The sequence below is a fragment of the Akebia trifoliata genome, chromosome 4, assembly GCF_017979445.1.
Source record: "Akebia trifoliata isolate Shusen 1 chromosome 4, ASM1797944v1, whole genome shotgun sequence".
Taxonomy (NCBI): domain Eukaryota; kingdom Viridiplantae; phylum Streptophyta; class Magnoliopsida; order Ranunculales; family Lardizabalaceae; genus Akebia; species Akebia trifoliata.
Window position 1 is genome coordinate 18,004,312 of NC_141378.1, and position 24,195 is coordinate 18,028,506.

The window sequence follows — 24,195 nt, forward strand, 5'->3', positions numbered from 1 at the left end:
TGGGGGTGGTATAACTTCAGCAGGTGGAGGAGGTGGATGATGTGTCTTTGGGGACACATATTCTGTAGGTGGAGGTGGTGGTGTTGGTGATGAATGATGGTGGTTTGAGGGTGGTGGTGGTGGTGATGCCCAAGTAATCGTAGGCGGCGATGGCGGCGGAGAATGGTATTTTGGAGGGGATGGTTCATTTGACGAAGTGATTTTTTATTAACACTAAAGAAGTTCTGCTCATCAATTTACCTATGTCTACATTAAGAATAAGAGAGAACGTATTAAGGTAAAGTGCTTTATTGAGGGATGGGATTCTTAATAATAATTTCTTTATATGTTCATCTCTATAAAATGTTCAATACTTATTTTTCACCTGTTACATGGCTATGATCTCTTCATTTTGTCTTCGTGGTTTTGAAATCAGTTTGTCCTACATGCTCTTCCAGTCCTGTTATCATGTCTATATAAGCAAGAGATTTACTTCAATGTGAACCGTGTTCATTGTGTCTAAGCTTGCAGGCAGAATTCCCAGCCAATACAAACATATTGCTAATGATTTATATTTCTTAATTATTATTTATTTTGCAGGAGACCATCAATAGAATGATTGCTAATGACCCTTCTAATAAACATAACGATCTAGACCATGACCCCGTGGCTGTGGTATGTGCATTATTTTAATTAGGATATTTTGTAATTATGATATTAGTAAGTATGATATCATATCGTTAGTAGGTATTGATATTATACACTTTTTGTACAGGTTTGTGGTCCTGATAGTCGGGGTCGTGTTCGGGGAATGGGTTCAGGTGTTTCCAAGACTTCCGTGCGTGCTTCAATTCCTTACAAGCAAGCCTTGGCATATGAGACGACAATCCTTCATAATAGAGTGGATAAGTTGACGGAAGCGGTGCAAAAGATGAATGAGACTTTACAACAATCAAATTTTTCTACTAGGACACCAATGCGGTTTGACACCAATCTCGGTAGTTTTTCACAGGTATAACATTGGCATTTTACTTTTGATAGATGAGTGAACTTCTATTATTGCAATGATATTGTCTACATGATTTTATAGGTAAGGCCTGATTCTCCACATCATGAGTCACATTCTAATCCACCAAGCATACAGACAGGTCCTTGTAAGGTGAATCGCTTACAACGACCACATGATTGTGTTGCCGAAGGAAGAGTGATTGGTGCATCTAATGCAGATCCAGATAGTTACGACATTCTTATAGATGAGGTCCTTGATGGGAATGTGATTCTACAGAGTGGAGAAGGAACATTCGCTGATTTGACATGCGGTGATATTATTGATTGGCCCAAATTTCGAATAAAGTTTTACTGAACAGAGGTACTTTTCTTGCTTTATATTGTAGATAGACACTAAACATAAAAAATTATAATAAAATAATTAAATGTTTGATAATGATAGTTATGAGAACTCTTTTATTTTGTAATTTAATATATTCATCTTTCTTGCATAATTACTTGGATTGCTTTAGATAGTCGGTGTCACTACTATATATCTGACAATGTTTTTAATTTTTCAACCACAGATTTTGGCAATATGTTGTAAGGAGGAATGCATGTTATCTTTAAGAATCGCGACGTCATTCTTCCAAGGACCGAGAAAGATAAATGTTGATTTTGATTTCTATAAGTCAAGTGAAGTGAAGTTGGTAGAAAATATTTTTTGAGAAACCATTTTAAACATTGGGATGTGTATTAAAATCGACACCATGAAAATGGGGCATGTTGGACTGTGTATTGTACATGTAAAATTTGAAGGAAAATGATTTCCATTTGAAAAATGTAAATTTTTGTTTTTTTTTGGTTTGTGTGTATTTATTTATTTTGTTAAATTTCAATATTTTGTCCAATGAAATTGTCATTTTCTTTTTAGGTGAAAAATATTAAAAATGACAAACAATTGAGGTTATTTTATAAAAAAAATTCTGACAAAAAAACGACGGCTCTAAGCCGTCGTTTATATCGATTAATTTAATTTAAATGCGTCAAAACAAATGACGGGTTTGGGCCGTCGTTTTATTTTGACAGACCATAACCGTCGTTTTACACAACACATTCTTGACACGGCCCAACCGTCGTTTACTAAAAACGACATCGATATTTACAACTGCTCCTGCGACGGCGGGGGCCGTCATTTTTCTCAAAAAACGACGGCTTTGGCCCGTCGTTTTTTGTAAAATATGACGTAGTGGTAGGATCGATTCGAATAAAATTTTAGATATAGATATGAATATACTCATATCCAGCGAATATAACCACAGAAAAATCACTCAAAATAGAGAGAAACAGGCTCTTTTTAAGTAATTATATAGTCAGACTAGTTTGACTAACTTAGTAAGATTTCAAATTTTTACCAAAGTTACTGAGCTCACATCTTAACATCCAAAAGCATAATCTAATGCCAAGCTAAGGATTTTGAAACAAAAAAAAAATTCAAAAAAATTATTATTTTTCACGGTTAAATTTTAATTTTTAGTTTTGAGAGATAAATAGTTGTCTATTTTCAACAACTTGGATCAAGTTCAATATTTTTTTGTTTTGTTTTGTTTTGGAATTTGAGTTTTTCCATGAAATCTAGACGGCTATTTTGTTGGATTGTCAAAGTGGTAATCCATGTGTGCCAAACTACCCTTAGTGAGATTTAAAATCTTACTAAATTAGTAAGAAAATAGTTTCCAAAATAATAAGGACGAGAGTAATTTATTTCCAAATTTATAGTGAGTTTGAATCGAACTAAGAAGGAAATAATAATCCAATCTTCAGCATGCTTACCTCATTGAAGTAAAAAATACTTAAACCTTCCAAATTTAACCCTGACCGAATTTACTTCCAATTTGTCCCTCTAAACTCTATTAAAGGGTAGTGTGGACGTAACATAACCACACCATTATCAAGAAGAAGAAGACGAAGATGAGTGATTACAAGAGATGGGTAGTGCTGCTCTTAGTGCTTTTATTGGTACTATGCGAAGTGTCAATGGTACTAAGCAAGAAACATGTAGCCATAGCCAATGACTTGGGTGAAGGATTGGACCTACTCCTTCATTGCCAATCACAAGATGATGATCTTGGCCTCAAAGTTCTTCCAAATCACTACTACTATGAGTGGGGTTTCCACCTTAACTACTGGAAAACAACTCTTTTCTACTGTGACATGCAATGGAGAGAAGCAGGAGGACACTTTAATGTGTATGTGGCTGACAGAGATCGTTCCAGATGCGATGGGACTTGTTATTGGAAAGTTAGACAAGATGGGTTGTATTTTTATGTCAAAGAGATAAATGCCTTCGTATTGAACTATGAATGGCCACATTGACAATGGAGTCTTAGTATATGTTATCATGCAAAACTAGAGCAAGGAATGAATAATTTGATTTTAGTTAATTTGTTGATTTATTTTATTTTTATGGGAAATTACTAAAGCAGTTATTTATTTTGCTACAATTACTTAATCAGTCATTGTTTATGCTTTGAATAATGGACATGTACCCGATTGTGTAATTGTAGCTATATTTTTAAGAAAGACAATTTTATGAACTGACCTTTATGACAGGAATAGTAAATAAGCAAATAGAAAACACCAACACTTTCTTGACTAACATAGTTAGGTAAAAAGGCCTTACTAAGCCTCATCCACCGTAAAAAAGACCTCGAGATTTATTACAAATCTCAAGGACTTGCTTTATAAATCTTGAGGTCTTTTTGATAGTGGATGAGACCAAGTAGGGCATTTTTTTTTTCCTCACTATGTTAGCAAGGCTAGTCAAACTCAATAAATAGCTTAATTAAGGGTTTGATTCCCACTAACACTAATGCTATGTTTGGATTGAGAGAAATGGAAAGAAGGGAAGAGGAGAGAGAAAATAAATGATCTCTTTCTCTTGTTGGATTGTTAAGTGGGAAGAGAAGAGAAAAGAATTGGAGAGAAAAAAATGTTAGTTTTCTCTCTTCAAAAGTGGATAGAAGAGAAGAGAAATGGAAAGAAACCCTTATAAAATATTTTACAATTCTAATTCCTCCCCTAAATCTTTCTTAAGATATTTTAAAATTTCAAAGTTGTCCCAAGTTCTCTCCTATCAATCCAAATACAGTGGAGAGAAATTGAGTTTCACTTCTCTCCACTTCTCTCAATCCAAACATAGCCTAAGAAACCGAACTCATTAAAGTAGGCTCACTTATCTAAAAAAAGAAAAAGAAATGTGACCTTGCAACATATAACCGTTTGGGTGAATTATATAATTACAAATGATGCTTATTAAGTAATTTTTGCATAATACTCTGTTATTTTCATAAATATATTATTTTTAACTTTCTTTTGGTATTGTGGGATGGATCATATATGTTCGATGGTTGGAATCAGGCTGACTTAAGCCATTATTAGAAAGGGTTGATTTAATTTGTTCTGAATGCTTATGAATAAAGGTTGTCCATTGTTAGATGTACTTAATTAATAAGCTTTAAAATCATGTTTTCGGATAAACATTCTTAAAAAATAAATTCATTTTAACCTATATATTCAACCTCATGTAGGAATTGCATGATTTTTTCTTAGCATGAAAATTTTCATTATCTTCTACTTCTCAAAAATCCCTATCTTGTTCTTAATGTTTTAATGTTGAATGAGATAAAGAGAGAAAAATTATTCCTTGATGTTGAAAATGAATGATATGGTCAGATGATAAACATTTAAGGGTTTTTAGACAAATGATGAAAATGATGGCATTTAGGTCATTTTCTATTAATCTCCTGAGTGGAACAAGGTCAAAGGATATATCATCAATTTGAAAACATGAGGGTATCTCAAATATTCATCAAAACATGGAAGTATATATATGGGGAATGATAAAATCCAAGACCTCATGTGAACGTTAGCATTCTCCAATGCATTTTTTTTCTAATAATACTCATATTTATTTTATCTTTTAGTGAAAAAATAAAAATATATTAGTCTTTTACATAATAAATAATTGTCTCTCACATAATAAATATTAAAGGCATTTAATTTTTAGAATTAACTTGTAATAAATGATTTGGCAATTAATGCAAATATGCATTTATTATGTAAAAGATCAATATACCTCTATATTTTCACTAAAAGACAAAATGAATAGGGGTATTATTCGAAAAAAGTGTGGCAAAATGTACCATCCCCATGAGGTCTTGGATAGGGGAATGCTAACGTCCAACATATTTTTTCAATATTACCCCTACTCATTTTGGCTTTTAAGGAAAAAGACAATGATGTATTGGTCTTTTTACAAATAAATGTTTGTATATATAGTAAGTATTCGTCTTTTACATAATAAATGCTAAGTGCATTTTTTCTTTAAATTTAATGTTTTATTTGCAATAAATACTTTGATAATTAATGCAAATAAGCATTTATTATTTTAAAGACTAACATGACTCTATCTTTTAAAAGATAAAATGGATGAGGGTATTATTGAAAATTCAACTTGGTGGAGAATGTTATATATATTTTCCACCAGATTGACTTTTGAATAATATTCCTATCTATTTTCTCTTATAGTGAAAAAGACAAGGATATATTAATATTTTACATAATAAATGTAATGGTATTTTCATTTTTGGATTTAAATGTTTTGTTTGTATTAAATACTTTGACAATTAATGTTAACAATTCTTTTTATAAAAATGTTTAAATGAGAAAGGATATAAATGAAACGAGAAAAAGTATAAATGAAAAATAAATGTAGTGGAGAATACTAACATCCCTGTGAGGTCTTGGACATTAGCATTCCCAACATAAAAAAATAACAATCAAACACAACTTTAGGGCTCACTTTTATCTTTTTAATCTCATTTTTTTAATAATACCCTCAAACTTTTTTTGTCGCTTTTACCCCTTTAACCTGACTATAAGGCTTACAATGCTACATTTTTCCGGGCGGATATACCACCCATCAATGTATAGTTTTTTAGGGCCCACTTTATTTTCTTTTCTTTTCATTACTTCTAATTTTACTATTTTTTCTCTTTTAACCTATTTTATTATTTTTCATCTTTTATCTTTTTAACATCAAACTTCTTTAATAATACCTTTTCAATTTTTTTTTCTACTTTTACCCCCCTTAACCCTCCTATCAAGTTATAATTTTGTGGGATGCATTTTATTTCTTTTGCTCTTCATCCCCTTTAATTCTAATATGTTTCCTCTTTTACCCATTTAATCTACTTTATTATTTTTTATTTTTTACTTATTTAATCTAAATTTTTTCAATAATACACTTCCAACTTTATTTATTTTGCTTTTCCCCCCTTAACCTGAGATAGGATGCCCGTTAGGCACTCGGGTGAACTCTAATATATATCTATCACCCATAATCAAACAAATCTTCTAAAGAACAAAAACCAGGAAACCTAAACAATGGGTTCTAATAATATATCAAAGAGTAGACTAGTTGTTTTGATTTTATTTAATAATCACTTTAAGGTTTAAACCCAAAGATTAGAGTTTTTACTTGAAATACTATTTGAATTGCTCTTTCTATCTCTCTCCTCATCCTTTAATGGTTTTGTTAGGATTTAGTTGAAAAAAATTAAGGAGTTTTGCAAGAGATTGAAGACAAGGAATCCATTAAGTCTTAAGGCTTGGACACATCGAAATCCATTCGAGTTGAGTCTCCTGATTTGTCCGAGTTTCAAGTTGAATCAACAAGTTTTAAAACAATGGGTAATACAGATTAAACCAACAATCACTTGGAACAAGGAAAAGTTCCTACAAATAATTACTCACAATAAATTTTATTATAATTATTTATTAAAGGAAATATAAAACTGGGTAACACTCCATCATGGATGATGATGATGATGGTGATTGTGATCTACTATTTCAAAACAGCACTGATGGATCAATCCTAACCATTGGATATGAATCGCAACCCCATTTGATCATCATCATCATGATTCCAACATATTTGCTCTCACTCTGGAGGTTTTGGCCATCCAAATTGAAAAATATAATTACCAGTAACTTTGATGAGAAAATATAGACCGTCTGATCTGATGGACCACCAACACTCACCATCGCACCTGGACTTATCCCTACTAGCTCTATAAATAACGAAACGACCTGATGCATCCCTCCATTGCATGTCACAGTTGAAAAGTGTAGTTTCTAGAAAGTTCACATTGAAAGTCCACTCATAGTAGTAGTGAAAAGGGATGAGTTTGTTGCCTAGATCGTCATCTCTGGACCAGCAGTGTATGGTGAGGTTCAACCCATCACCCAAATCATTCATTATTCGCACGTGCGTTTTGCCTACAACACGTGACATCTCACACATGCCAACTAGTAAGACAAACATGAAGGTATATTTGCAGAGAAAACCCATGGTGATGATTATGATGATGATGTTGGTGGTGGTGATCCTTTAAATAGTTAGAGACGATAGGTGTTCAAGTGGAGATAATTGTTAGATTTGGCTAAATATGGATGATTAGTTGAGATTTTAAGAATTAAATTTATTAGATATGTTAGATTTACCCCTCCGAGTTTTGGCGAATATTTGATATACCCTTTGTGTTTTCATAATGGGGACATACCCTCTTGACCAAATTCCTATATAAGAGACTAATAAGATAACTAAAATACCCTCATCTTCAATATATATCTTTAGGAAAATCCTTAGGTCCAATACGATTGCACAGCGGAAATAATTTTCTTGATATTTGCAGATGTATGCATGATTACACATACGAAAATGATTTGTTTTCTTGGTGGAAAAATATTTTCCCACCCGACCCCTAAGAGAAATGATTTCCCATCTGATGTTACTATCACGATTATTCGTATCCCAAAACTGAAAGTCAATTATCATTATGACATTTTCCTTGGTGCAATCAAATACTGATAAACTCTTTTTTTGAGAAAATTTATTTTTTCTGAAAAAAATTTCTTTGAAATCAAATCTACCCCTAATTTTTCATCCAAAAAAACCTTCAATTTCAACCACGGGTTTTGGTGACAAGATCACAACAGTTGTTTTCTACATTATTTGATTTTCTCTGTTATTTCTTCTCAAAATCAATAAAAAGAAAATAAATGAAGGTTTTAACTGCCTACCATTTTACCAAATAAATCTAGAGTTGAAATTGATGTTGCCTTAGAAGGAAAATCAATAGATTTTTTTTTGAAGATGAATGGATTTGGGTGATATTGTATTTATCTCTCACAAATGACCATGGTCAAGGGGGGTGTCATCGGTTTGAAAATGGCTGGGTATCTCAAATATTCACCAAAACTTGGAGGGGTATGTCATAATTTCCCAATTCATTGAAGTATATAGAAATATGGAGATTTTGTTGGTAGTTCAGATTTGATTGTTTTAATACCAAATTTTGTGGGTGTGAATTCTTTTGGCAATATATTGATCCTCACCACTAGAATGTACCTAATGATTTGGTGTAAAAGCCTAGGTGATATGAATTCTTATATCATTAATTTTAATTGTTAGATATTATTGAATGAAGATATGGTGTTATATTTATACATGAAAAATATTATGATTTTTATGAGACTTTGTGCAATTATATAAACCCTAAAGTATTTTTTTATTATAGAAAATTATAATAACAAATCGATAGTTTTAGAGTTTCTTAAACTGACTAAGGTATTCACCGATCCCAATCGAGGATAAGGTTGACTACATTCAAGGATTAACTCGAGTATTGCATGAGTTCTACGTATGGTCAAGGCCATGACAAGTTGTGAGTATGGCAAAAAATCTAATAATACTCATCCAAGATGTAAACTAAGATGCAGACGTTAGAAAATTGTCGTGTATCTCTCCGTCCTCGTCTTGAGTTCATCCACACAATCGTCTCGTGATCAGCTAAGAATCATTATATGTATATATAACTTAAGGAGATAAAATGGAGTTAAAGTTTTGTCCTATATAGGTTAAAAGTCTCATAATGGGCTGATTTTTTTAAAAAAAATTTTGGGTGAGTAGATTATCTTCACAAAAATCATCCATTTCTGAAACTTCTAACTCCAATTTTTATTTATAAGTTGAAGAATCGTGGACCGTCAAATTTTTATAGTTAATTTGTAAATCACTTTTGATGGGATTATAAATTTAGGAATTAGCCAATTTGTGAGAATGATCTCTATGATGAGAAGATTATCCTCACAAAAAATCAGCCCATTCCAAAACTACTAACCCATATACATATATCTATATTCTTGAAATCATGATTCCTATACTACCTCATTATTCACCATGTGAAAAAGTCGATGTCAAGATCCGTCAAATTAGCTTGGTCTTGACATCGAATATACTCCCTTTTTCACATAGTGATTGTTGAGTGTGAAGTATATAGTTTAAGGAAAACACTAGCCTCAACATAGCGTTAAGCCTCCACAACGTGAAAAAAGCCTATATTTGACAGTTCAAGGCCATCGAATTTCTAAAAATTTGACGGATCAAGGCATCAAAATTTTCATTATCAATTTTTTTTTTTCGATGGACCGAAACTGTTAAATTAATAGAGGATGAGAGAAATTTGATGACTCTAAGCCATCGAATTGAGGATCATCAAAATTTTCAACGGCCATAGACCGTCAAAATTAACTTCCTAAAATTTGTGGGCTTTGGCCCATCAAATTTTTTTGTCAAAATTTTCAGTTTTCACGTAGTGCACTCCATGAAAGAAAAAAAAAACGATTGAGATGCAATGAATTTCAATAATAAAGTATCCCTAAAAAAATCGTACTAATATTTCCTCTTATTACAAATAAGGGAGAGCTTCAACCCTCGATTTAAACAAAAATAAAAAGTCTATAATTTAAACAAAGTTTCCATCTTTAGAATAGTTGTTTCATTTAATACTTCCCTTGTTCATTTCATTTCTTAATACTCTAAAAGGTATGAATCAAACATTATATTTTATATTTTTTAACACAAGTACTCTAGTACATGGCTGAGACCAATAATCTACTCCATTACTTACACATCATTTATATACAAATATGATAAATTATATGAAGTATGAACGTACACACACATGCTTCTTTTTGACTTTTTATTTAAAAAACATGCTTGATTCAAGGATTTAAGTGATTTTAGGGATTACACTCATGGATTCGGGAATCATCTGTGGGATTTGTATACGAATTTTTTAATTCCTCGTTGGCCATTGCGTAATGTGTGTATTTCTTTATTTGTTAATGTGATTCTTTTAAAAAAAAGGATAAGAGTATAAAACTAAAATGAAGAAAGTGACCATTGTTGTATACCTTTTTTGGTAAAAATAAATAAACACAAAAATATTTATTTTCGGTAAATATTATGAAAGCACAATTGGGTCGGTAATTTTGACAAAATACTTTGTCCATTTTGATAAAACTTTCTTGTTGGTTTGATGTGAGCACATATGTGTAGTATTTCTATAGCAAATATTAATTAGGAGTCGTAATAAACTAACACAAAAAAAAGTCACTTGAAATTCACTCGCCAACGTTGCATGTGACATGCGCACAAAACCATAGATCTTTTTTTTGGGGATACACAAAGAAAAATATCTATGGTGCGGAACACACATTCATGTTAGCGAGTGAAATTCAAGTGACGTTTTTCGAATCTACTTATCATTAATCATTTAATAAGACGATTTTAATCGGGAGTTAGTACTAAAAATATCCTGAGTTGTCACAGAAAGAGAGTACTGCAACAACCAAATCAATTTCTATAAAAGAGATTTAAGACGTATGAACACAAAAAACTTATTGGCGCTCTTAGCTCTCCAATATTCTATCAAAGTTTGTTAGGATATTTTATCTTATACTCTAGCATCAATGTATACACACTATTTGGTTTTTTTTGACTTTTGTCGAACACTAATAACGTGACACAAGTTCGATTGAATTATGAATTATTCCACTACACATGATAGGTACACACCCTAATCCCAACAACCCTTTTTTTTTCTCGATAGACAAGTAGGTGAAACATTAGTTTGAAGAAGTTTATAATATCTTTATTAGATTTTACAAATATTTTTTCCAGACAAGTAGGTGAAACATTAGTTTGAAGAAGTTTATAATATCTTTATTAGATTTTACAAATATTTTTTCCATAAGTCTTTTTTGCTAAGCAAGCGAAGGGATTAGTGGTGAGCAAAGGTGAAGATGGATTCAAATTTTTCTAAAATTTTCACTGCAACTTCACTTTTTTGTAATTTATAATTAAAAGTCTTCATTACTATGAGCCATGATTTTAGGTTTATACTATTTCATTCAAAACATTTCAATTTCAATGGAGGTCTAAACTAAATATTAATCCTAAAATATTAAATAGTTCAAAATGTCTTAAATATTTTGACGAAGATTGTCTCCATTTTCCTTCTAACGAAAAGATTGCCTTGAACTTGCTAAGGACTCTATATTCCTTTATTTTGTTTATTTTGTAGAAAAATATATCTACAACAAAGTCACAATGTAGGGGATGATGTCACCTTATTCAAATTCAAGGAAAACGTATCCAATTACACATGTCATTAATACATTTTTGTTATTTAACTAACAAGTGTTTTGAGTATATTTTTTTCTTGTAACAGTTTCATTAATTCAAAAAAGCTTCTCAAGTCAAAGTCTGGTTTTAGATAAGTTCTGAAGTCACATTCAAATTTCAAAGCACCCCAAAACATGTGAAGAAGTCACATGAAGTCCTCGTCAACCTCCATTAATTAAAGATACCTTAAAAAATTAAAATATTTAATTTTCCAACATCGAACTTACCAACCATATCTCTCTCTCTCTCTCTCTCTCTCACACACACACAATTAGAACTTAATTATAATATTTGAGACCAACAACTTGCACATGCACAGACCATTGCCAATTGCACTCTATCACTTAAAAATTCTTCTTTGCATTTCATTTGGATGATTACAATCTAAAATTAATTAAAAAATATTGTATTTTTTTTTTAAATTTATTTTCTTCATCAATTGTATTCATAGAAGTTTTTGCTAATTCAGTAATTTTTGCAAAGAATACTTGATCATTTTTAATTCATGTTTATAAAATTGTACATTTCAAAATATTTTTACAAGAAATACTTTGATTCTAAAGAAAACATGAGCGAAATCAATCATGAGAAAATAGAGCGCGAGTAAAGAATACAAAGTTATAGGATTATGAATAAACTTTAAATCCTTAAAGATTATGTATTGAAGTGCAATTAATAAGTTAAAAAAGTGGTTATAAAAAAATAAAGAAAATTTTTAAGGTTGGTGTGCAACTAGTCGATTTCGATACGTAACATTTTCTTTTTGATTCTAAAACTAAATGGACCCACAAATCCGAATGATCAATTGCTTCTTAGGACAAATAGGTACACTTTAGTCCCATAAACCGGAATGAGTTGCACAAGTTTACCAATAGTTCTTACAAAACATTAATGTACGAATCACGAGGATGTTAACCATCCACTCATCATGATAATCCCAAGCAAGACATGTTGTGTATCTCAATGATCCAATATAGGGCAATTGGTTAGAATTGTACCAAGATTGGACCCATAATCAATCAAATACTTTTTCCGTGATTCAAAGGGTAGTTATTGGATCAAATTAATCTTATTGAATCCAAATCCGATCCAATGATGTCAACGGATTTGGATCGGATCAGATCAGATCAGATCTAATTTGTTACATAAAATATAGATGATATCAACTAGTATGGGGTAAGGTCGTTTTAAGAATCCAAAATCCAAATCCTCCATCGAAAATCCAAACCCTAAGTTATGGGATCGAATATTGGGTCGGACTTGATCCATTTCCTTACTTTTAACTTTGACTTTCTAAGAAAAGGTATTAGCTTTGTTCACAAGCTATAGGCTTTGGATTACGTAGCTGGTGTCAAGCTGGCAAAAATGTCAGCTATAACGATTTTTTTAATGACGAAATTATCCTTCCATTGTTTCTAAAGGACAGATCACACCCTAAAAGAATGTTTCTAATTCCTTCTCTGGGATTTGAAACAATGAGGAGGATAATTATGTCAACAGAGCCTTTTAAGACAGATCCTGAATCTTCTCAGATTCTCTGAACCTAAGAGATTCTTTCACACCGTCCCCTACTTTCTCGCGTCCAGTTGTCCTTCCAAATATGACAAAAACGACCTTTTCCTAACAAATCTCCACCTTCCAATCTCAACGGTGCGAAAATCTAAAACGAAGGTTTTGCTAAATAATTAACATACCCCTGCCTTTTCAAACTGATAGTACACCCCCTTTGACCGTAGTCTTCAATAAGTAATAACCAAAAGTGACTAAAATACCCCCACCTACAACTCATTGAAAAGATAGACATTTTTTTTTCTTTTTCAAAATTCCTTCTGAATCCTTGGGATTTTGTGTCAAGATAAGCAATTATTCTTCTCGTAATTTGATTAATTAATTGATTTCCTATTATTTTACCTTATGAATAATAAAAATTAGGTTGGGATCCATGGTCATATAAAAAACATGAAATCTTGAGTTAGTAAAATATAAAATATTCTAGTTGTTTTATATTTATCCTACAGATATGTGACACATCCTCGAGATACAATACATGTTTTATTCATTCAATTGGATTTTGTGTTCCAACTATCAAGATTGAATGAAAAAAAAAAAAAAATGATAAATCCTCTTTTCAACTTAAATTGAAATTCGATCATTGTTTTTCTTGTTGTTACTTAGAAAGTAATAGCCTCAACTTCAACTACTTGAATTTTTATATTTCTTTTTTTGTTTTTCATCAAATGGATAATTTTTTCATTTTGTATATTTTTCTTTTGTCGACAAATTTTCAACATAGAAATTTTTTTACCCAAGCTGAACTTTTTTTTTTTTTGTTGATATAGTGGTATTCTCGTAGAACATAGACCTTGGTATCGTATCTGGGCTTGTACTAAGACCATAGACCATTGAGTCAATAGACTAGTCCACTGAACATTGGTCCAACCCACACCACCTTTTGCCAGGTAAGTCAAAGGCTTTGGAGGACCGGACAGATGATTAGGAGCAAAGCCTTGCTAGTGTCTTACCATCGCCACACCCCCTGGTGGGTTCTCAAGTTGACTTTGATAGAAAAACAAAATCAAATATTGAAATCAATGAATTTTTCAAGGGGAAAATTAATATATTTTTGAGAAATAACATTAGGATTTAGGAATCATCAAAGAAATCAAAATTTTTATCCTAAATATTAAATGCTTTGGATTTTGAGGAAAATGAGAAAAACTAAGGATATTAGCTTTGACATTGCAGATGGGCTACTTTGGTCATTTTGCATGTAAGTCTCTTTCCTAAAAGTCAATTATGGAAGGGTATCTCAAATATTTACCAAAACAATGAGGTGTATGACTAAACTCACCAAATTAAATTCTCTCTACAGATCCCTTCTCCCTCTGACTTCATCACCCTCCACTATATAAACTCCCTCTCAGGCTTCCACAACCCATCTCTCTCTAACAGGATCAAACGTTGTGGGTTTACTTACCGTAAACCTCAGAAGCGCCTACCACCAATGGCTAGCGTAGTCCCAGTGGCGTACCAGGGCAACACGTCCGCCGCAGTGCCTGATTGGTTAAACAAAGGGGACAACGCATGGCAGATGATAGCAGCAACCCTTGTTGGTATGCAAAGCGTACCCGGTTTGGTAATCCTCTATGGTTCCATAGTTAAGAAAAAATGGGCCGTAAACTCAGCCTTTATGGCACTTTATGCCTTCGCAGCTGTCCTAATTTGTTGGGTCACATGGGCCTACAAGATGTCCTTCGGAGACCAACTTCTCCCCTTTTGGGGCAAAGCTGGACCTGCTTTGGGCCAAAAATTTCTAATTAGGCAAGCAAGATTACCCGAAACAACACAATATTACCATAACGGTGGTGTCGAAACGGCCGTTATAGCGCCGTTTTATCCAATGGCGTCTATGGTGTATTTTCAGTTTGTTTTTGCGGCGATAACGTTGATTTTGATAGCGGGGTCGTTATTGGGGAGGATGAATATAAAGGCCTGGATGGCTTTTGTACCGCTTTGGTTAACCTTTTCGTACACTATTGGGGCTTTTAGTTTATGGGGTGGTGGGTTTTTGTTCCATTGGGGGGTTATGGATTATTCTGGTGGGTATGTTATTCATCTCTCTTCTGGGATTGCTGGGTTCACTGCTGCTTATTGGGTAAGTTTTGATTGGAAATAATTTTTGGCTTTTTTTTTTCTTTAAAGAAATTACTAAAACGGATCTGTGTTTTTGAAAGCAAATTACTGAATCAGTCATATTTTTTAATATTTACTAATACAGTTATATAACCAATTTCTTAATTATGTTTTTTTTTTTTCATGAAAAGGTTATCTATGTAGGAAAATTTGATGAATTTACCCTTATAAATATATGCACTTGAGTTATATGACTGTTTTGGTAAAAATAAATAATTACGAAATCGGATTTATCACAAATATGTTAATTTGGATAATTTATAAATAAAACTTACCATTTTGGGGAATATTTGACTTTTACCACTGACTGTAGTATTGTATCAGAGAATAATACAAAATTACTAAAATGCCCTCCACTTCATCCCTTGCTAGAGTCTACCCTTGATTTTTTTAATAAATTGTATTTCTATATAACTTATTGGCTCGGTGATTTATAAATTTTAAATTGTTTCCTTCACCTTTAGACTTTGAGCTATTTTGAATATTTTATATCTTATTTTTAATGAACCCGCCAACTTTTAAAAATTGTCTAAAATACCAAACAACTTGATTTTATATGACACAATTGTGAAAATTGGAACACTTATGATTCTAGATCTTATTATAAATTTTTCGGAATGAATCTTATAAATTAGTTTTCCTAATCAATTATAAAAATCTAAAGTCTGGATATAAAATTATAATCTAATAGTCCAAATCAAGTCAGAAAATAAAATTTGTTCCCCACCACAATTGTAAAGTTATAGTCCCACCCCATTAAAGGTTGGCGATTGATTGCAAATGAGTATAAAGCACAAAACTGACATCTATTTAGATAACTTGTAAAGTTAACTTAGCAATATATGACATATCTTTAGGATACATATTTTATTTTAATAGTTTGATTTTATATTTTAATAGTTCATATCTTGGTTTTAAAACTCGGTTTCGCATTTAGTCTCGTCTAGGCCCAATATGGAGTTGTCTTGGATGAGTTTTTCGATACATTTGAAACGTCTCATTCAAAAAATTAAAAAACTCAATGTGAGGTATTAAATCTCGTTAAAAAAAAGTGACTTGTGAGTTGGTCTCGTTCAGCTTTGATATTGAGTTAACTTGGACGATACGTCTCGATCTTGGTCTCGGATGAGTTTTAAAACCATGGTTGATATTCTATATATTTCTTGAGTTACCTGTGGCCAGTTTTCTAATTGAATGAAGGTAAATTACGAAACTCAAATAAAATTAAGGGCTGGGATTAACTTGATATTTTTTCTTCGTTTGTGATTTAGGTGGGGCCACGTTTAACAAAGGACAGAGAGAGATTCCCTCCCAACAATGTTTTGTTGATGTTGGCAGGTGCAGGACTCTTATGGATGGGTTGGGCTGGATTCAACGGTGGAGATCCTTATACAGCAAACATTGATTCCTCGATGGCCGTATTAAACACCAACATTTGTGCTGCAACAAGCCTCCTTGTGTGGACCTGCTTAGATGTCATCTTCTTTAAGAAGCCTTCTGTAATCGGAGCCGTCCAAGGCATGATCACAGGACTTGTTTGCATAACCCCTGGTGCAGGTAAACATTTCTACCACATTGTTTTTGGAATGTTTGATCTGGTGCATCGCAGTTGTACACGAAAACTGTTATACTCTTTATCAACAGCTTCCACTTCATTCGTTATCAGTCTGAGCTTGGCCCGATTCATGTTTAAAGTTGGGCTCAAAATTGGAATATTTTTTAGCAACTGGCCCATAAATCGGCCCAAATAGTTCCGGGCGTAGTACGTACATATAGATGATTTTATATTTGGCCCAGCTGATTAACACCATCACCATAAAGTTTTCTTAGCCCATGCAGTATTAAAGTCTGAATCATTAAATTTACTTGGTTTAATTTATTGTGCACTTTTTTATTTTTTTGGTAGGCCTTGTGCAAGGATGGGCAGCTATTATAATGGGAATTCTCTCAGGAAGCATTCCTTGGTTCACGATGATGATTGTCCACAAGAGATCCAAATTACTTCAGAAGGTCGATGACACGCTAGGCGTCTTCCACACACATGCAGTCGCAGGTTTTTTAGGTGGTTTAACGACTGGCCTCTTCGCCGAACCTGAACTTTGCGCGCTTTTCTTGCCCGTAACCAATTCTAGGGGAGCCTTCTATGGTGGTTCTGGTGGGGTGCAATTTGTTAAACAAATTGTGGGGGCACTTTTCATTATAGGTTGGAATGTTGTTGTAACGACAATTATTTGCCTTTTGATACGATTGGTGATCCCACTTCGAATGCCGGAAGAACAACTATTGATTGGTGATGATGCGGTTCATGGCGAAGAAGCTTATGCATTGTGGGGTGATGGCGAGAAGTACGATTCAACAAAACATGGATTGTATTCTGATGAGACCCAACATAGTAAGGCCTCTGTTGGTGTTACTCAGATGGTCTAGAAAAAGGAGATGGCACGAATTTGATTTGCGTTCATATGTGTGTGTGTAAATATCAGTTAGTTATGAAGGAATTGTTTGGTTGTTTTAAGGAATTTATAGAGCTTGGAAAAATGGCAATTTGGGAATAATCTTATTCTGATGAAGGTTATTGAGGTTGTTGGAGACCATCAAAATTTGTACTTTGGTTAGTTTCTCTTCCCAAGCCAGGAATGGAAAGCTAATGATATCAAGCAATTATTTTCTTATACTACAAATAATGACTTTAGACATTGTTTATGCTTGATATTTAATTCAAAATCATCTTTTACTCGCACGTTTTTATTCAAAGAATAGACATCACTTTTTTTCTAAAAGATATCAGTTAAAAAGAGATGTCCAAAGTCTTTTTTTGGACCCATTGTTAATCTAAGAAAAAAAAAATAACTAATTGGACCCATTGTTATCTCTTTTATGATCTTTACAAATGAAATAATTCAAAAACTCAGAGGTAGAGAGAGATGGAGAGAGAGATGACTTTAAAAAGTGAAATTCCTTAAAAATAATTACTTTTACAAACACCAACATTATCCTTACTCATCAAATACAAAATTACATTTAGAAAATTTTCAACAAATTTTATCTCATTAGAACTACCTTCCAACTCGAAAGATTGGTCCACAAACCTTAACAAAAGAAGTACTCGGGATAGCAGCGGACAGATAGCCGCTAAGGAAATTCGGTTCTTTAAGGTAACAAAGTCCCTCCCCTTCAGATAAGACAGTAGAGGCGACACAACTTAAACTCATAAGGCAATTCAACCTACACCCCGATATCCCGACAAAGAAGACTTGGTTCACGAGCTCGGGAGGGTAAGTAAGGAGTAGGGTGTGATCCAATTTCAACATTGTTGCATTATTTGGGCAATCTTTAAGCTCCATCTTTCTCTTACACCCTTTTCTCCTCTCATTTGGATCCAAAAACTCGAATTCCTCTGATATGCAATCACAAACAGGCATTGAATCTATATAACTGCGAAGGCCCATGTTACCACAATACCCATAAACCTCACATTGATCTAGAACAGCTGCCCATCTCTCTACATAGGTTCCACCACCCTTAATATAGCTATAAATCCTTAAATTACCATCTGAATCAAGCTTCAAAAACCTAAGATCACTAGCCTCACCATAATCACTACTATAAGCGATAACAGCAGGACTAGAAAAAGTGGGGTCGTAAAGCTGTAAAATTCCTGTCTGTTGAATGCTCAAGCTCAGGGAACTTCCATTGTTCTTCATGATTAACGATGAATTAAGCCCTTTATTCCAATAAATTGTATCTTGGTTCCATCTAAGATTAAGACTACCAGAACTGAGAAGAACAAAAGAGTAATTCCCATTTCGAAGGGTCTTATTTATGGTGAAATTCTGATATTGTAAGATGGTATCTGTTGGATTATCGAAAGTAGACCAAATTGTAATTGACCCATTTTTGAGTGAAAAATTACCGAGATCATCGAGGGTTGCAGTGGTAACGCTGCGATTGGTGGTCATGGATTGCCAGATGATGGTACCAGAGCCGTTGATTAGGCGGAGATTGCCGTCGTGGAGGAGTTGGAAACGGGCGGCGGAGTCCACTATTGCAGAGTCACCACCAGCTTTCCAGACTGTGATGTTGGAGAATGAGATAGCAAGGGAGAAAGAAGATGAAGTAATGGGGATGAAACCAAGAGAAAAGGTGTTGTTTGGAGAGGTCCAGTAGTTGTTGCTGTTGTTGTTGTTGGAGGGTTGAAGGATTGAACCTAGTGGGATTTGTGCAGATGTAATGGTGTGGAGAAGAGGGTATAGAAGGAAGATTGATAGAGGGATACATGGAATCACCATTTCTGTGTGTATGTGTGTGTGTGTTATGTCCTCTTTGTGGTTGTGAAAGAGGTATAGAGCACACAAAGAAGACGACTTTGTGATTGGAATCACCATTACTCTTCATTTTATTTATCTATTTATTTATTTTGTTGTTTATGTTAGATTTCTATTTTTTGGGCTATAGGATTTTATATGACACTAATCATTTTAATATTGAGTTCAAAGTTGAGTCAAACCATCGTAATCTTTGAATAATGTGTTTTAATCTTTAATCAGGGTGTGACAAATAATTTAAGAAATTAGGGTATAATAAGTAATAATTGGAGAGCCAATATCAGTTCTCTTTAGAAAAACTTCTCTGAATTTGGGTCCATTTTAAAATGTCTCGCTATGTTTTCTAAATGATGACATACCCTTTCACCTCAGTCTTCAACCACAAGACTAATAAAAATGACTTGAATACCCTCATCTTTAGTTTGTATTCGATCACTTTCAATTTCTTACTAAACCTTTGGTTTTTCTACCTTGATCTTGAAGTTCAAAGGTTTAATCCCCAAGCATTGGTGAGATGGCCAAGACAACACTTGAGGAAGCAAAGGTCTTGAGTTTGAATCCTCACTTAGGAGTCACCCTCACGGATTTATCTAAGAAATTACTTGCTGCAAGTGGGTGAGAGGATTGTACGTGCCCCGAGAACTAGTCGGGTGCTCAAAAAAATATCCAGGGTTGAAAACCTCAAGTTTCTATGAGAAAAGTCAATAACAATTTCTACTTGGAGGTTGAAAACAAGGGCAAATGTTGGTCATCTTCCATCAGTCTTTTAGAGAAGACTGTAGTAAAGGGGTATGTCGTGGTTAGTTTAAAAATATAGAAGGTTATCTCAAGTATTCATTAAAAGCACGAGGATTCCGATAGCTTAGCGGGGAAAGACTTTGACAAAGTCGTTAGTCGTTGGTGTTGAAGTGTTGACTGTTGCGGGTCTTTCACGTTTTAATAGGGTTGGTGGGTGTTAGGAAATTGTGGACTTTTTTTAGCCCCAATACATGGACCATGGTTGAAGCTTTTCTTCAAACAGTCGGTTAGGACGAGATTCTATTCTATTTCCTAGAGATACATTTTTCAAGAGAATCCATAGTATCCCAACCGTCCGTTTTCTGGAAATTATTGTCTCAGCCTAAAGACAGTTGGATTGTTCTCTAGATTCACTGTTGTAAATCACGAAAGCAGTTGACTTGGTCAGCGAATTTGACTTTTCAAATTAGGTTCTTTTTCGCGGATTCTAAAGTGCATTTTGCGCTCCACAGTTGAGACACTATGTACACAAAATTTGACACTTCAACCCTCTCAAGGGTGGTCATGGCTTTTAGATCAGATTCATTAAAATGATATATTCGTATAAAAATTCTTCTTAAGTCTCATCAAAGTAGAGCATAAAATGGGTCGGATCCATTGGATCTAAACAACATACATTTTTAGATCTTACTTTTTTTATCTGGATATGGATTTGAATTCGAATAAACTAGATAAAACCACATATGAACCATTTTATTTTCACTTACAATGGATCCAACCACACCAACCCGGAATTCTTGATTTAGGTCAATTGAATGGAATAATTGTTGACCATTTTATATTTTTTCTGTTTTATGTCTTTGTTAATTGTTATACCATTTAATAGTTAATTGCACACTGAAGAGCTTGAAGATGAATAGTTTTGGGAAATAAATCAGAGATTTTTTGTTAGAAGTTAGAAGAAAAAAATATTTAAGCCATTTTCAATTAATTTATGAGAGGAGGTCTTGTCAAGAGGCATTTTCATCTTCAAAAAATAGAAAAGGGGTGGGGGTGGGATTAGAGGGCTTTGGTGCAAATAAGGTGTGTAATTAGTTGAGATTAAGGGGTATCTCGAAGTAATATGGGGCCAAGTGCCCCCATTGCTTCCTTACTAGCTCAGCTATGCCCCTAATTCTATATTACCATTACAATCCTTTCATTTCATAAGAATTCATGTTGGAGCAAAGTACTAGAGAAATATATTTTGAAGTATATTATTCAGATCCAGGCAAGTACGAGGATGAATCCATATCCAATCTGGATACCACTCAAAGCAAGGGACCTCAAACATATTCAACCCATTTTTTTTTATTCGAATTTATTCCAAAGGTTCTTAACACACTAAATTCGATTATTGAATCATTTGAATTATGGTTTAAGTTCGATCCATTTTATATCCTAATTGAAAGACCTTGAAAATGGATAGCCACTAAACTCTTAAATCTAAGAGGAGTGATTTTACTTTTGGCCCTGTGTTGATTTCAATAATTGAAAATGACTCATATAATAAACACATGATTTTGACCACACAAGAAGAATTAAAAAATTAAAATAAAAAAAAAAAATCATGTGAACTTGAGATAAAATATCAATTTAAATCACTTTAATGTTTATATATATTTTTTTTGCATATTGTGGGTATTGTAGGAACCAAAAATATTTTATCTTAGAGATTAGAGAAGATAATATCCCAACTTGATCTAAACCCAATTGAATGGATACCATGGGTCAAACCCATACCCCATTTGGTTCGGCCTAGGAAATCTTACCCTTTCAAACTGTCCAACTAAGGAGGCTCAACCTCCCCATGGAGTTGACCCCTTTACTCTCCAAACCCCAAGGAGGTTTGGCCTCCCATGGAGTCGACCCCTTCATTCTTAAGACCTCAAGGAGGTTCGATCTCCTAAGGAGCCAACCCCTTTACTCTTTAAATCACAAGGAAGTTCAGCCTCCCACAGAGTTGACCCCTTCAGTATTTAAATTCCAAAGAGGTTTGGCCTCCTATGGAGTCAATTCCTTTACTCTTCAACTCTCAAAACAGATTAGTCTCCTCAAGGAGCCCAACCCGATACAAGTTTATCATAAAACGATTCAACCTCCTCAAGAAGTCAACCCCTAGCACAATACAATGATCAATCCTTTAAGGAGAAACAAGATCTCTATCAATCACTAAAACTAACTAGCTACTCGAATAGTATCAAAATGAAGAGTAAAGATATCAACATAACAAACCTTAGATACGTAACATGACTAAGTCAACTCGATGAGTTGAATAGACACCGAATTAAATAATCTGTAAGGCAAAAGTCACTTCTCTGGCCAATTACGAAAGCTAAGACAATGGGACTTCAAGGTCATTATGAGCCTAAATAATGGTACTTTAAAGTCATTATGAGAGGAGAAATGATTCATAATGACATTATGGGCCATCAATAATAGACATCATGAGAAGATGTTACAATTTCTAAGTAAATGAGTAAAACTCTATAAATAGAAAGTGTGGATGCATGATTTTTGATGTTCGAAGATCACTACTACGAATGTTTGGAGTCGCCACCATTCTTTTTTGTAAAAGAGTGTGAATGGCCATCCAAGGTGTATTTTTAGAAAAAAAAATGTTATTTTGGTGTTTAGTGACTCTCATACGAATAAAACATCGATCCATCTAAGATTGAGGTAAGTGGTTCGATTAGAAAAAGGAGAATGTGTTAAGCCCTTTCTCTCCACCAATCGGTGGTAATCTCAAAAAATAACTTGGTCATTCTAAAATAAAATAATCGCATGATTAATAATTTGTACCTTAAGAAGGGATTTATTATCGATTTGGATTATAGAGATCATCTCATTGAAAGAGATACTCTTTATAGAATTTAACTTTGGGAATAACATATATTTGTTCTAAAAAAGTGTTGGTTAATGGTTGTGGGTCTATTCTCATGGGTTGAGAAGGACCCAAGTACCAATAACCTCAAAATAAGTTGGAGGGTTTAAAATAATTTTCTTTTGAAGGTGATTACAACCCTTATACTTTCAACCGAACCAAATTCTGATCTACCAGAGATAAGGGAAGGGGAGCATCACATCTGAAGAGTCTTTTTAAAAGAAAAATTAAAGAGGTGAAGGAAAAGGTAGAAAAGGGGGAGATACAATGCTTACGCTCACCCTACCTTGAGGGTTGGGCATTCCCTTTTTTATTATTTTTTTTAGGTTCGTAGTAGAATTGTGAGAGTATAAATTTTTTTAAGTAGATGAAGTGAGAATAGTAGAGTAATTTTTCCCTTTTTTTTAGACTTAGTCTTGGTACCTTTTTTTAGAAGGTAATGAGGGTATTTATAAATGCTAAGGGTTGCTTTTAAAGGTAAGATGGGGTGAAAAGATAGAAAAATTAGAGAAAGGCAAGAGTTTTGCAGGTAAGGGGTGTGAAACTTAGAGTTGAGATGAGGATATTTGTGAAAAATGAGGTAAATGAGTAGTTTTTTATCCAAATGGATTGGATTCCTCCCAACCCATTTGGGTTAAGTGTTGGGTGAAGTGAAATGATGTGGTCTTTGGTTGAAAGAATGGGATTGAGTGTTAGGTGGGATGAGGGGTGTATGATGTTTTATTAAGAGAATAGGTTGTGTAAGAAGTTAGGTGATTAAATTTTAGGAAGGTGAAGGAGACGGTGACAAATGTCCAAAAGGTATGAAGATGGAGTATTTACGTGAGTTAATTGGGAGAAAGGGGTGTAAGGATAACTTGTGAGAATGAGTTTAAAGAGAATAATGAGGAAAATGTATGGATTGTGATGTAGGTTGGTAGTTTTATTAGAAAAATGTGATGAATTAGCTTTATGAC

At 33.4% G+C, this 24,195-nt stretch overlaps 3 protein-coding genes and 1 pseudogene across 4 annotated transcripts; 3 read left to right on the forward strand and 1 right to left on the reverse strand.

Annotated features, from left to right (window-relative positions):
• Window positions 1–336: 336 nt before the first annotated feature.
• LOC147404268 (uncharacterized) lies at window positions 337–1,808 on the forward strand. 2 transcript variants are annotated; one of them, XM_086440142.1, is made up of 5 exons: window positions 338–654; window positions 755–991; window positions 1,070–1,138; window positions 1,265–1,348; window positions 1,554–1,808. In XM_086440142.1, exons 1-4 carry the CDS (start codon window positions 595–597, stop codon window positions 1,340–1,342), a joined length of 444 nt encoding a protein of 147 aa, XP_086296268.1. In that variant the 5' UTR covers window positions 338–594; the 3' UTR covers window positions 1,343–1,348; window positions 1,554–1,808. The 2 variants fall into 2 exon arrangements, with proteins under 2 accessions (XP_086296267.1, XP_086296268.1); XM_086440141.1 differs by having other exon boundaries at window positions 337–654; window positions 1,070–1,348.
• A 1,129-nt stretch (window positions 1,809–2,937) lies between these two features.
• LOC147404269 (S-protein homolog 5-like) lies at window positions 2,938–3,342 on the forward strand. The gene has a single exon (XM_086437833.1). The coding sequence runs from the start codon at window positions 2,938–2,940 to the stop codon at window positions 3,340–3,342; it is 405 nt and encodes a 134-aa protein (XP_086293959.1).
• Window positions 3,343–14,476: 11,134 nt separating this feature from the next.
• LOC147404270 (ammonium transporter 3 member 1-like) lies at window positions 14,477–17,993 on the forward strand. The gene is made up of 3 exons (XM_086440140.1): window positions 14,477–15,215; window positions 16,525–16,810; window positions 17,160–17,993. The coding sequence occupies exons 1-3, from the start codon at window positions 14,565–14,567 to the stop codon at window positions 17,678–17,680; spliced, it is 1,458 nt and encodes a 485-aa protein (XP_086296266.1). The 5' UTR covers window positions 14,477–14,564; the 3' UTR covers window positions 17,681–17,993.
• A 316-nt stretch (window positions 17,994–18,309) lies between these two features.
• On the reverse strand, window positions 18,310–19,542 carry LOC147404271 (G-type lectin S-receptor-like serine/threonine-protein kinase At1g34300 pseudogene; annotated as a pseudogene).
• Window positions 19,543–24,195: the final 4,653 nt, after the last annotated feature.